The following is a 14,363-nucleotide window of genomic DNA, read 5'->3' on the forward strand; positions in this document are numbered from 1 at the left end:
GTGTGCAGAAGTTTAATCATGATGTGCTTCAGCTGTGGTTGACTGGCTGTCCATGAATTACATTAACACATGATTAGTGATACAAGCAATGATGAATTACACAGAAATTACCCCAGTGCCTCTAATAAACAAGCTCTCTACAGGTTCAAAGTCATGGTTTGCTCTTCCTGGTTATGTGTTTATACATAAACATGAGTATCTGCTCCTCTGATGTCAAAAATAGCACGAGCATGAAATATCTTCAATATGCAACATGATTTTCAGCAAACAAGCATTGGAAATTGACCTGTGCTGTGACAAAAAGCAAGAACAGAAAGCATTGATTTGGGTGAATAAAAGAGGATTTTTGATTTATTTGCTTAAACATCCCACAAATCAGTTTCATTTCAATTTTCTCTCCTTACCAGTTTGCGTGAGCCTGCATCTGTGCGGGACCGCCACGGTGCCCCCAATGTGGTAAATGTTACGCGCCAGGAGGGACGCCCCAGCAGACTTTTCAGCGGAAGCGTAGAAAAAGGTTGATCGTACTTTTCGCCTAGATAGAACGGCGCGACTGAAAAGCGAAGAACAAATTTCGCCCATGTCTTCGTCCAGAACCAGAGACAGCGGAAAGAGTTCAGCTCAGTCCAAGAATACAGCACAAGGAGCTAGAGATGAAGTTGAAACCTCTGAGGAACCATCTGTGTTTCCTTCAACATCAGACTTGACTGAACTCAGACTTCAAATGTTGAGAAAACACATCAAAACTCCTGCTGCTCCTCTTCCTCTTCCCTCGTGCTCTGATCTGCAGCAGCGGCTTCGCCTGTGTGGAAACACATAGACGTCTACCTTTCTCCTGGTCATCTGTTCTCCACTCCCACCTCCTGTCCCCCCCCCCCCCCCCCCCCCCCATCAGCCTCTCTCTGATGTTCGCAGTGCTCTCAGAACATGTGCAGATGTTGCCGCAGCCGTGCCGCTCTAAAGTGCAGATTTAGATACAGTGATTTAGCAGCTCCGTTATTGTTATTGTTGTGTATTTTGTGATTATGAGAAGCAGGGGTAGAGGATAGTGCAGCTTACCAGCTAGGTTCACTCAGGTCAACCAGTGGAATACACGGATAAGAACGATGACATAACATTCGTGATAATGCACTACCAGAAGTAAGATTTAATGGCCTGTGTGTCTGCTTGTGTGATAACAGAAGAGTCAAACAAAGAACATCTGTCTGTCTTTCACATAATGCTCCCCTGCCTCACACGGGTCTTTTTTTCATGACCTTCCACTATTTAGCTGTTGTTTAATTGAAAACCAATATTAAGTTGCTTTTACAGTGTATTTCTGTTAATATTGCTTGGATTTTAATTTTCAACAGTGATTAACTCATTGCGAAGTATTTTCCCTCTGAGTTTGTTATACCAGGGAGGGATCCTGACTTCACATTCTGGTCAGAACGCCTGCAAGTCTTGCTTATTTTTTATTCTTATTTATCCACTGCCATTTTTCTCCCACAGGATTTTCAGTTTATGTATGGATACTGGATTTCAAGTTTCATCCATCAAGCTATTGTGAGGCAGACACTCTGTCTACTTTCAAGACTAGGCTTAAAACTTTCCCTTTTGACTAAGCTTATAGTTAGAGTTTCTTAGGTTATCCTGAGCTATCTCTGTAGTTATGCTGCTATAAGTTTAGGCTACTGGAGGACATCAGGGCCTATTTTTCTCACTCTGTTGAGTTCCCCTACTGTTCTCCAATTTGCATTGTTTGTTGTTATTTCAACTTGTAACTTTTTGTTCTCTCTGTCTTTTTTTTCTTCATAGTAGTTACACGTGGTCTGGTGTTCTGTAAGCTGTGACACCATCCAGGGGGCAGATCATTTGATATTACCCTATAATCTAGAAAGGATTCCTGGATCAATTTGTGCTTCTGTGCTTTTTGTGTGTCTCTGCTCTGTCTTCTCTAACCCCCAGTCAGTCGAGGCAGATGACCGTTCATACTGAGCCTGGTTCTGCTGGAGGTTTTCCTCCCTGTTAAAGGGGAGTTTTCCTCTCCACTGTCGCTTCATGCATGCTCAGTATGAACATGCATTGACAATGCAGGCGACTCTCCCTGTAGCTCTACGCTCTTTCATGAGGAGTGAATGCTGCTTGTCAAGACTCAATGTAATCTACTGGGTTTCCTTAGATAGAAAATTTTTGACCAATCTGTCTGGATGATTTGATTTGAATTTGACTTTGTAAAGTGCCTTGAGATGGCATGTGTTAAGAACTTGCGCTATATGAATAAAATAAAATCGAATTGAACTGTCAACTTATTCAGTTTTGTAATCTTAGTAGGTAACATCTGAACAATGATCCCAGGTTTTAATTTACTTTACATAATACAGTGAATAAAAAGTGGAGAGATTTTTTTTCTTTAGTGCATTATTTTTCTAAAATTGATGTGTTTTTTTGTTAGTCTGATAACACCATTGTTGATATCACTACTCCAATGTAAAAGAGGATAAACCCCAAATTTTACCTTGTGTAATCCCATAGTGAATTCATCGGAGATATAGACCTGAATTTAAGATTATGACATCCAGTCCTCTTCCTGTTCGACTGTTCTTCCCAGAACATTCGGCAGCTTACCAAATTAAATTAGTCAGGCGCACAGCTCTGTGACAGATGATGACTTCTGGATAAATGCGTGGGGGAAATCAGGCCTTTCCACGGTGGGAGGAATGCTGCAGCACATTTGTGATAGTACTTAGCTAACCCCTTGACAGAACAGGAATTGTGTCACTTGCTCAACCAGTAGGATGGGACGCATACAAGGTGGTCATATTTTGTCATCATATAAAAAAATAAGAAACAGGATGATGGTGTGGCATAATTTTAGTTCCCTTGTGCCCTCTTTCTTATTTTCTGTTTCAGGCTGAAAGGTTTCCCATGTTGCATTAAATAAACAGTGGATAACCTGCCTCAACCTGTTGTCAAAGGATTATAAAAAAAGGAGCTGACATTGATGCTCATGAGAACGGTAAACACTCGGCAATCCAATGACTATGTTACTGTAAGAAATGGTGGAAAAACCTGCACGAGTGAAAATACAATGGTCTGTACACAGAAAAAGTACTTGTTAATTAAGTTTTCTAACTTGGTGGGAACATGTGCCATGGCAATAGTCGATTTCTTCTCAGACCCCAAGTCGGCAGATGGCCGTTTACACTGAGCCAGATTCTGCCGGGGGATTTCTTTCCGTTGAAGGGGAGTTTTCCTTTCAGCTGTTCCTACATGCATGAGTCAGTGTGAGGATCAGTCAGTATGAGGATACATGCATCAGTATGAGCGATTGCTGCCAAGTCAATGGCACAATGCAAGCCTCTGTCCACTGACGCTACATGCTGATCCAGGAGGAGCGAATGATGCAAGTTAATGACTAGATCCAATAAGCTGGGTTTCCTTAGACAGAAAACTTGTTTTTTTTTACCAATTTGAATAATAAACTTAACTTTACTGCAATATTTGATAACTTGGATCAGTTTGGAATGCATGAATCTGTATGATTTCACTGCAATGAGACGATAAAAAAATAATTTAATTGATTTGAGTTGAGTTTATGACCCACTAAATTCTGCTGAGTTCAGTGAAGAAGTGCATTCCTCTCTGAATTGTACACAAGAAGTCCCAAAATAATATCACTATCTCTAGACATTGTCACAAGCAGCACATTTGAAGCCATACACTGAGTTCTTACAAACACATGAACAATAAAGGGCATCCCACTCTTATAGCAATCGTGCTTGGTTCACCACTTGCAGCTATACCAGCTTCAACTCCTCTAGGAAGGCTGTCTACAAGACTTAGAAATGTGTCTATGAGAATATGAGGATATTCTTAAAGGAGAGCATTTGTGAGGTCGTTCACTGATGTGGGACAAGAACGCGTTGCTCAAAGTGTCCACCCTAATGTAAAGGTTTTCTAACAGATTGATGTCAGGACAGTGCACAGGCACACTCCCAAAAACAATCAACACTATAATCCGTCTATCAAACGTTCGTTAAACTTTGCATTTGGCAAAAGGCAGTCAAAAAGGTTCTGTTAGAGTCCAGCAGTGGTGTGCTTTACACTAATGCATCCGATAGTTTGCATTGCACTTAGTGGTGTAAGGATTGAATGCAGCTGCTTGGCCATTAAATCACATATGATGTGTTCAATAATTGTTTATATAGCTTTTATTTTTTGCTTATGTCTTTCTTTAAATGGCATTGTGTTATAAACCTATATGTTTCAGAGCATCTGCCACAACTCTTGCTTTTCAAAATGTGGTGATGATGAATTAAATCATTTGCTTTGCTTAATAACACCAAACTGCCACTTTCCCTGTTGAATCCAACGGATTTTCTTAGACTTACACTGTCTTCTGTTTTTTTCGCACACAACTCTTTTATTTTGGCTTTTCTGTCTAATAAATATTGACAGTGTTGAATCATGGCACATTTGATTTTAGATTTAATTAATTTCACAACCTGGTGAAGATCAGATCATTTGAATATGATGTGACATCTTAGACCGTGACTGCATCTGGGGTCAATCTGAACTTGTTCCTATTGCTCTGCATAGTTTGAATCAACACAGTGATTTATAAAGGTGGGGGGATGATAATTGTTAAAATTGTTTTTATTTTGTGTGATTCCCTTTAAATTCCTGCATGATTGATTTGGTGGAAATGTGTAAAGAACTTTAAAATAAATTATTGTTTTGTTGCAGCAGTAAATTATGTCACACGGAAAATTGTAGAAAAGCAAACCATGACTGCCTCTTACTTGGGGTATAAGTATGATGTGGATTGTAAATGTATTTATTATAACTGCTAACTTGTAGACTGGACATGGACCCAAGTCTATCTAGTGACCAGGTACAGTGAGGAAGATTGCGAGCCTTGGGCCACTAAAGCTTGGTACATACTCCATGAAAACAAAGTTTTCGTCTTTTAGTCGGGGTGTGAAGAAGCCGAAAAAAGTTTGTTTTGGCTCTGTCTAGGGCAGGGTGATAAATCAATATTATCGATTAATTTGAATTTGTAATTTATGAAGATTTAATTTTTGGAAAATCGAGATAGTTTTTTTTTTATGGGGAGGGGGGGGGGGGTTCTAATGCACCCCTTTGGCATCTATGTAATGATATATATCATCCCTAAAAGGGGAAATTGTTTTGGTAAAAGCTTGCAATGTTGAATATATGTTTAGGAAAATATACTCTGCAAATACTCTAAAAAGGAAACTTTTTTACCCTAAGATGAGGGTTTCCGCAACATCGTGGCGCACCGCCACACCAAAATAAAAGCCGCCACACCTTCAGAATCAATTAAAAAATATGTTAAAACAATGTAAAGCATATGATATAGCATAGCTACTGTATATTTGCACACTTATTCTAATCATAATCAGAGCTTAAAATGAATTTACATATCACGAAATGTTAAAATTTATTTTGAAAAACCAACTCGTCTGGCTCCTGTCTGTCTTGCTGCAAAGCTGCTAGTGTATGAAGCTATTGGTGGCTGCTGCGCTGCACGGCTTTCTTCCAACTTAGATACTCTGTTTTTATATATTTGGGGACTTTTCAGACCCCTCTAGCAACTTTTATTCAAAAAAGCCTCTAGAAAGAAATCTAGTGACTTTTCTCTGTGTTTTTTGGCGATTTAGCAGCTTCACATGAAAGCAGCAATCTGTCTACCGTTACTGTCTGAAGACAACTGCTAGAGGTGTTTCCTATGCCCTCAGAGCTGTCTCACAGGCACAGGCAGCTGCTGTGTGAGTTTTACGAAAAGGCAAGTTATTGCAGTATTAATCACAATAGGGACACGGTGTGCTCTGCCGCTATTTGTAAACACTGCAAACATCGGGGACGTGTGGTGCTACGAGGGCGGGACCGCCCCGCTTGGATAATTTATAGAGTAAACGGCGTAAGTGAGCGGAATTGGCATGTTCGACCACTTAAACGACCAGAGTTGAACTGTGAGACTGAGAGACTGCAGTTCCACAGATGTGTGTGACGTTTCCTTTTCTCCAACCTAAACACGTCACCTTAATCCAGTCGTCGGACACCTCTTGAGAAAAAAGTTCTGCCCAGACGTTGTGTAGAGAACAAGCAGGGACACCCTCAAAGACGTACAGTAGAGAGCCTGTGATACTGTTGGCTTGTTTCTCTTCCTACAGTCACACAACCTTGTAAGAGTGCACAACACTATAAACTCTTAAAAACAGAAGATTTTTTTTATCTAATGACCCAAAAACAGGAAGTAGGTCATCATTGGGTTTTTGAGTAGGATCATGATATACATCTTTTGGCCAAATCAACACAGGAAGGGTTTGCCTGACATAAAACCAAGCTTCTTCCATGGCCATCTCAATTGGCGGACTAAAGTCCTCTACAAAACCTCTGGAGTGAGCTAAAAAAAATAGGTAAATAATGCAAACATGAGAACACAGGACTGGGTGATCTAGAGAGATTGTGCAAAAGAGGGGTGGTCTAAGGCTACGTTCCCACTGCAGGTCTTGATGCTCAATTCCGATTTTTTGCTGAAATCATGACTGTTCAGACCGCAGACGCGTTGAAGAAAATCCGATACGTATCCGAATTAGTACCACATACGGAAGTGGCACAAATCTGATTTTTTCAGAAATGGGCCATTCACACACTGTTGTGAAAAAGATCGGATTTGGGTCGTGTTTCCCTGCAGTGTGAACGTAGCCTAAGATCCCCCTCTCTGTGTGCTCTAACCTTGAACAAGTGCTCTCCTGTTGGCGGAGGGGATGTTACAACGAGGGTATTGATTTTGGTTCACCAGCGATTTTGTCAAAAACAGTTATTTCCTACGACAATTCAATTAAATGGTGCTATTTTTAATTATTCATTTTATTTCATAATTCTGAAATATTACTGCAATGAAATAAAATCGTCTGGAGACTTTTTCCACATCATTACCAGGGCTGTCAATAACTGCACTACACCGTATATGCGTGCATTAAATCCCTAATGAGGGTTTTTATATCCCAGCTGAAGTCACAGTTCAACAGCACACTGTTTCCTCAAACAGTTTCCGGACTTTATATTTCACTTCAACAGAAAGCAGCTCTTTACCTTTGACACCTAGTGGGAATTTATTAAAATATAAACCAGTTTTAAAGCACACTAATGATGCTAAAACTGAGTGGCGGAAAAACATTGTTAAAAAATACACCATTCACCTATTGGAGACATTAAAGGTTCGAAAACATAAGGAAATGATGAGCTAAAAGGGAGAAAGACACACTCTTATCTGAAGGCTACTCGCCTTGCCTAATTAAGCATGCTTAAGGCGGCACTCGAGTCAACAAAGCTACAAATGGGTTCCTCAGTGCCCCCAGGGTACAGAGTGCAGTGAGGCACCAGAATGAAAATAAACACGACAGCTCCGAATGATAATGCATTCACAAGAGATGCTACCGGGGGGTTCCCCCGACTGCCGCAGCTCAGCACAGACATCAAAGGAGCAAAGTGAAGCCTGCGTGCATTTTTTTGAGGACATGTGCGCCTTTCGTGTGCACATTATGTTCCAGACTGATGCTGACGGTTCCTGCAACGTTAATGCTTCTTCTCTCCTCTTCCCAGTGCAGCGCAGGATGAGCTACAGCGTCTCTGGCAGCAGAGACAGACTGTCGTGCAAACTGTCTGATCTCAGCGCCTTCATAGGAAACATGTGAAAGGGAAGGGGGGAAGGGGGGGGGTCATAGCTGCCTCTCTAGTGCTTTAATGACACAACAGGATAGGCAGGGACAGCATTAGTTGGCGTAGCGGCCAGAAAGTCTGCGGTAACTCTGGAGGAGCTGCAGAGACATATACGGTTAAGGTGGGAGACTCCGTCAACAGGGCAACTGTTTGATGTGCATTCCAAAAATCTGGACTTTTTAAGAGTGGCAAGAAGAAAGCTATTGTAGAAAGAAAGCCACGAGAAGACCCACTGTTAAAAGTGAGGTAGGGGACACAGCACACATACTGAGAAATGTGCTCTTGTCACACGAGAACCACACACAACATACCATGTGTTCTTTTGGACAGGGGGACAACACCGCACATCGCCCTGCATCACCCTGAGTGCACCATCCCCACAGCGGTAGCAGCATTGTGCTGAGCTTTTTTTTCCCCTTCTTTCTTTAGCAGGGAGGGAGAGGCTGGTTTGGGTTGATAGAGACAGACACATGGCTAACCTGCAAGAAAGGCTTTATCCTTAAATGTGCAAAACGGGATCCGGTATACGGTATCTGGCAACAAGAGGCAGATTGTCACGAGACGTTTCTGATCTCAACTCTTTCACAAAACCAAAAAAAAAAAGCATGCCTGATGAGTAACACATCTGCCTGTCTGGTGCTTCGTTTACGGACACAACCGAGGCTAAAAATGTCAGAAACGCGTGGGGCTAATTAAATTCTGAGGAGATGAAATGAGAATTCCAATGCACGTGGACAATTTGCTTTCTATTTCCCAGATACAGGCGTGTCTCTCTGCCCAGCTGCATATTGACGCCGATGATTATCTGCAGAAGCCCTGTAGGTTGTAAAATCCGAATTTTTACTCTCGCACAGTCGGCGAATGTGTACTGGGAAATGTTTGAAATGTGGAAAAAAATGTGATGCTCTGGCAGTTAAGACAGCTCGAGCACCGACAGAGTAACTCAGATAGTGCGAAATCTCGTGTCATGCACATGATGGTCCTGAGGGAGGGAGTGGGAAAGGAAAGGAAAGGAAAGGAAAGGAAAGGAAAGGAAAGGAAAGGAAAGGAAAGGAAAGGAAAGGAAAGGAAAGGATGCAGTCTGGTTGCAGTTTGTGCCCTAAAGCTACCACAAGGATCTGGCACAGACAACAAAATAGAGACAAATCCGGGTGAACGTGCTGAGATTCATCATCATTTGCAGCACAATAAAGACACATGTGGGGTTGGGGGGGGGGGGGGGGGGGGGGGGGTTGTATTTTACATAGAAAAAACATTTCATCCATGTGGAGGAGATTAGCTGCAATTGATTATGCTCCAACCTTTTTTCCTTTCCTGATTTTCCTATTTTCTCGCTCATTTTGCTCCAGCTCGTCGAGTTGGAGTGTTCCCAGAACTGAATAAATGAGTGGCTCAGACCCCAATGGTTACCAACAAAAAGAAGCACACAAAATCTGGGTAGCACATGGGTGAAGGTTGACAGCTTGACACATCCTGATATCTTTAGGTGCCAGGGATGCTTCATATGTTTGACACGTTAAAGCAATCAGTGTAAACCCCTTTGGAAACACGGGGCTTCAATTTTGCAATCAAAAGTGGAGGTCAAAATACTCTGTCAGGGCTACTAGAGGGTTTTTGCTCATCCCAATAGACATGCGGTAAAGATTTGTGCATTATCAGTTTCCTCAGAGATCTTCACACCAAGACACTGTGAGGACAGGACATATAAATCAGGACTGGGCAGATTTCTAAGAGGAATGTAAAGAATCTGGCAAGTCTATATGGATTTAAGGCAGACCGAAGTACTTTCAAGTTGAAATATTAAGATGCTTTTACTGTCCCGTAGTGACAAGTGCAATAGGAGCATTTTTAGCATCACCGTATCAGGGACAGTTTTCCACTCCTATCATTTGCATATCTCATAGACGGACTAAATATATTTAATTAGCAGGCAAATACCACAAAAAAAACGTCACCTGCAATCAAAAATTCCTGTGAGGACCAGTTTTGCATGACGGGTCCTTGATACAAATTGTTAGTCGTCCAACTAAGACCCCGTTGTTGATTGTTTTGTTGCATCGCTAGTGATGAAATTCTACACAATCTGAAGCGCAATGGGGAAACTGGGCTCCATCACGTTTGGCAACATAACCCCACCACCACCACCGCCGCCACAATGTGCGCGCTTCACAATGAGGCAGAAAGATGAGCCGAAAGATTTGATAACGCTCACTTACCCCCCTCCAAACTCAGATTTCGGCAAACTTCAAGCTCCGCCATTTAGATGTGGAGTTGTCCCTCCATGCGCTCTGGACATCTTTTGTTTTAGATTATTATTCCCTTCACGTGGCAGCGATAAAATGCCAACATGCCATCAAAAAGATGCCTATGCACCCATGACGATGAGGCGTTTCAAAAGAAGCGCGCCATGAGGACAGTGTGTCACTTTTGCTGCCCCCCTTCTTACAGACGCCCCCTTAAACCCCTTCCATCCTCATCCTCCGGTCTGCGCAAAGCGCATCTTCTCTGCTCGTCAGGCGCAACACAGAGGCAAAAAAAAAAAAAGATAAGCCGATTTCTCACACGCTCGACGTCGCTGACAAGAGAGTGAATGTTAATAAGCAACAGCTCAGGACGGGCGTGGAGAGAGTGAGAATACGGCGCGCAAAAATAAGAGGGGTGGGTTGGCGGGCCGTTTAGTCATTTCATCTGATTCTCAGCAATAATAATAATTAAAAAAACTCCACCCATAATTATTTGGTGTCACATGCGCTTTTCTTTTTTTTATTTCTTTTTTTGTTTTGGAGTAAAACAAAACGACATCACTGCACGGCGGTGACCCACTTTGCGCCGTCTGTCTCTTTTCGGATCTTCTTCAGTTCATGCGGTGGAATTTAAACTGGCGCTCCCGAGAGAAAGAGAGAGAGGAGAGAGAGAGATAGTCCAACTGTGGCATGCATTGCAGACATAATCAATAGTCGGTGTTAAAAAGCTTTCAAACTGTGCAAGTGCGTGTTTGTCTGCCTTTCCAGCCAGGAGCGTAGCCTATCACTCCCGGTTGAGTCATTTCCTTAATGAAAGTCTCGTCAGTCTGGAGCTCTTAGATTACAGTCTTGTTCTCTGGTCCACGCAAGGAAAGCCCATTTCATTTTAGTGTTGCAGGAGATGTCACCTAATCGATGAGCGCGAACTGTCCCCACGACCAGAACGCCTTTGTTTCTGCCACCCGTGCGTGGGACTTCATTGTTTTCATCAGCACCAGGCATGGAGGCAGGTGTCTGAAGATTCCCGATGATTGCCCTGTGCTTTTTATAATTTGACACGTTATAATAACCTCAGAAAATTGGGCATCACTGAAAACTAAAAGGATATCGATACGTGCCTTTGTTTTTAGAAATAACAGTTTTTAGAAAAGTCTGATACATGTTTTGTCCAGCCACGTTTTACTAATTCCTCCTCAAAACCCAGCTCAACCAGTCACCTTCAGTCAGTATCTGATAAAGGCCACCTGTTTGACCCAATCCCACCAGAAAAACAGTAGAGCGGTCAAACACCCACTCTGATACCTTCAGCCAGAGCAGACATGATAACTCTGAAGGAGCTGCAGAAATCCTAAGCTCAGGTGGAAGCCAAAAGAAAGCCATAGGAAGTTTTGTGTGCAGTTTGGGACAATAAAGCCACAGTAGACACACCAAATATATGTGAGACCAACCAGCTCTCCCTATTACTCTGAACACACCATTCCCTCATATGACACATGGCAGTGGCAGCATCATGCTGTGGAGATGCTTTTCTCCAGCAAAGAAAGGGATGATAGACATAATTAATGGGAAACTGGATAAAACTTAAAAAACTGATCAACCATTGGAGGACACGCTAGAGCAGGGGTCAGCAACCTTTACAACCTGCAGAGCCATTTTTGCCCTCGGTCCAGCTAAACAAATTTTGTTTAGAGCCACAAAAGTTACACATCTCTTTGAAACAAGAGCTTGTTTTTATAGTATACTGTATTAAATTTTTTTTAAAAAAATTAAATTAAAGAACAGTTTTTATTATTTAACCAACAGTATTTTTATATTTAGGTTTAACACATTTTCTTCAATTTGACTTTTATAGTAAATGGCATCAAAATGATGAAAAAGCAAGTCATTTGCAACCTATTGACGAAAAGATACTTAATTTATCTATAGTGAAATATTCTACACACTATTACTGTCTTTCTCTCTGCAAATGTTATGCATATATTGCAGAACTAAATGCACCCTAAAGCTAGCAATTTTAAATTACCTTTACATTTAGAAACATTGACCAATTTTATCACCCGCATTTGTGGTCTAAGTTTTTAAGAGCCAAAGCTGAAGGTGTAAAGAGCCACATGCGGCTCTGGAGCCACAGGTTGCAGACCCCTGCCCTAGAGGCTGCACGACTTGAGACTAAGGTGGAGGCGTACCTTTTCGGCAGATCTAAGCATGCTGATGAGTTACAATGGCCTAGTTAAAGTCTAGACCTAAATCCAATTGAGAATACATGGGAATAATTTGAAATTCCATCAAATCTGACTAAGCTTGAGGTATTTTGCAAAGAAAAAGTGGAAAACATTTTCATTCTCTAGAAGTACGCATAAAGCCAGTGAAGACATACCACAAAAAAAACGTAGTCAGCAGAAAAGTGAAAACCACAAATAATTTTTCTTTCCAGTTCAAATTAATACACTACTTTGTCTTGGTCTGTACCATAAAATCTCAATACAATCCACTGAGGTTTGCTGCTTTAATGTAACAAAATGTTGAAAAATGCAAGGGGTGTGAAACCTTTTGCAAAACACTTCACTCATCTCCTTAAAACCAAATATTCTGGCCCCCTGACTGATTTAAGGACCATGGCCAAAGCAAAACTCTCAGCTAGTCTGGACTTCAAAAATGAACTGCAGAATGCCCTTCATGCATGTTAGGTTAACAGGCCTCTCTAAATTGCATCTATGCATGCATGTTGTACTTTATCCCTCTGTGTTCATGTGCCTGTCCACGGTGTACCCAACCTCTCACCCATTAACCCCAAGAAGGTTGGATGGAATAAAAATAATTAATCTTAACACAAATTTCACTTGTTTAGAAAGTTGAATAATAAGTAATGACTTTATTTTTTTGTTTTTTCTTTTCTTTTCCTTCTGTAAAGTATCTTGAGGCAATGCTTGCTGTGAATTGGTGCTATATGAATTGCTACATTAATTGAACTTAATGCCTTTAAACTCTCTCTTCCATAGCTGACAATAAAAGATTCTTGATTATTGATTAGCAGTAAATATTAGTCGATATAACCCATTCTTTGGGTTGAAAACCTAACCCTGTGCTGGGTCAAATTCATAACCCAATCCTTATTTCTCAGCAGGAGTAACAAGAAAACAGACTATTTTTCTCTAGTCTGTGCAATAATCAGATAAACGCCTCCCCTGCAGATGAGCACAGAGGCTCTCGAGCCTTTATTTTTCTACCTTTGAAAGCACACAAAAGATGGTGGCTGTCTAGGTGAGGCAGTAAAAGGTCTGCCTGCAGTGGGCGTGACAGCCCACAGGGACAGACCAACTTATCAGATTTGTCACAGATTTTATCCAGTGGCTCGGCCAGTGGGAAGTCTGACGGTCTCGAAACCTTTAGATCAAGATCACGCTGATCCTGTAACACATCTGGATTTTAGCTGAGCTTTCAGGGGGTGGCAGAGTTAGGGAAGTAGTATTTTTTCTATCTAACAGAACAAGATGTGTGAAGTATCTATAAATGCCCCCAGATGATCTGCCCAGATGGCAACTAACAGGGTGATCCATTCTGTTTTATCCTGACGATAGGTGGAAATACTCAGAAGTAACAGGTTACCTTAGAATGACAACATGACATCCACGTATTTGTAAGTATCCTAAACAAGGACCTACAGTGCATGCTTTTTTGCTCCCATCTGGCACTGATTTAATAGCACACAGTTGTGTAGGTTGTTTTATATGATCTTAAAAGCTGGGGCTTTTAAAACACAAAGATGTCACTGAGTCTCCCTCTAGTGTTCACTCCTTAAACATATCATTATCCAACTATCCAGATTGTGTGTTTCCTGCAATGGATCGTGTGTGTGTGTGTGTGTGTGTGTGTGTGTGTGTGTGTCTCTTGATATTTACCCTGAAAGATGCTGTTGTCTGTGAGGAAGTGCCGGCGGTACTGTGGCTCTCCTTTCCTGTTCACCACCCGGGAGCTCATGGTGAGTGGAAGAGGAAAGGAAACAAATCCGCCACCTTAAAAAGGAGAAGAGGAAGCCATTTAAGATGCTACTTTAAAATAGGAATGCAGTATTTAAAAAAAACCCAGATGTTTTCATGCTAAAAAAAAACAAAGAAGGACTTGGCTGCAATGAAGGGAAAAGTTGAGTTGTAAGCCAGACCCCACATCCCACCTATTTTACCCTTTTTGAAATCTCTCCACAGGTGTTCTCATTCGTCTTCTTTCTGTTTCATCCAGCAATATTCCAGAAGTCCGAATTTTCTGCTTTGTCCTCCCGATTTCCCGCGGCTGCGGATACTCCCACAGCCAGCACACCGTGATTCCCCACCTGTTGCTCATCTGTCCATTTGATTTAAAAGCTTCAAGCACGCCTCGTCTCTATCTCTCAGA

The 14,363-nt window shown here is 41.7% G+C and overlaps 1 protein-coding gene across 9 annotated transcripts in view; it reads right to left on the bottom strand.

Annotated features, from left to right (window-relative positions):
- Window positions 1–14,363, bottom strand: part of plch1 (phospholipase C, eta 1) — an 87,532-nt gene that overhangs the window by 63,074 nt on the left and 10,095 nt on the right. For 5 of the 9 annotated variants that reach the window (XR_004933199.1, XM_036149619.1, XM_036149617.1 and 2 more), the window contains exon 1: window positions 405–796. Coding sequence is in view for 8 of the 9 variants with exons in the window: in XM_036149619.1 (XP_036005512.1) it covers window positions 405–582 (178 nt within the window). In the remaining variant the exon portion in view is untranslated. Of the gene's footprint in view, window positions 1–404; window positions 797–9,947; window positions 10,405–13,873; window positions 13,988–14,363 lie in introns of those variants that run through there. The other 4 variants (XM_036149615.1, XM_036149616.1, XM_036149614.1 and 1 more) reach the window with 4 other exon arrangements.

Source organism: Fundulus heteroclitus, chromosome 18, assembly GCF_011125445.2.
Source record: "Fundulus heteroclitus isolate FHET01 chromosome 18, MU-UCD_Fhet_4.1, whole genome shotgun sequence".
NCBI lineage: Eukaryota > Metazoa > Chordata > Actinopteri > Cyprinodontiformes > Fundulidae > Fundulus > Fundulus heteroclitus.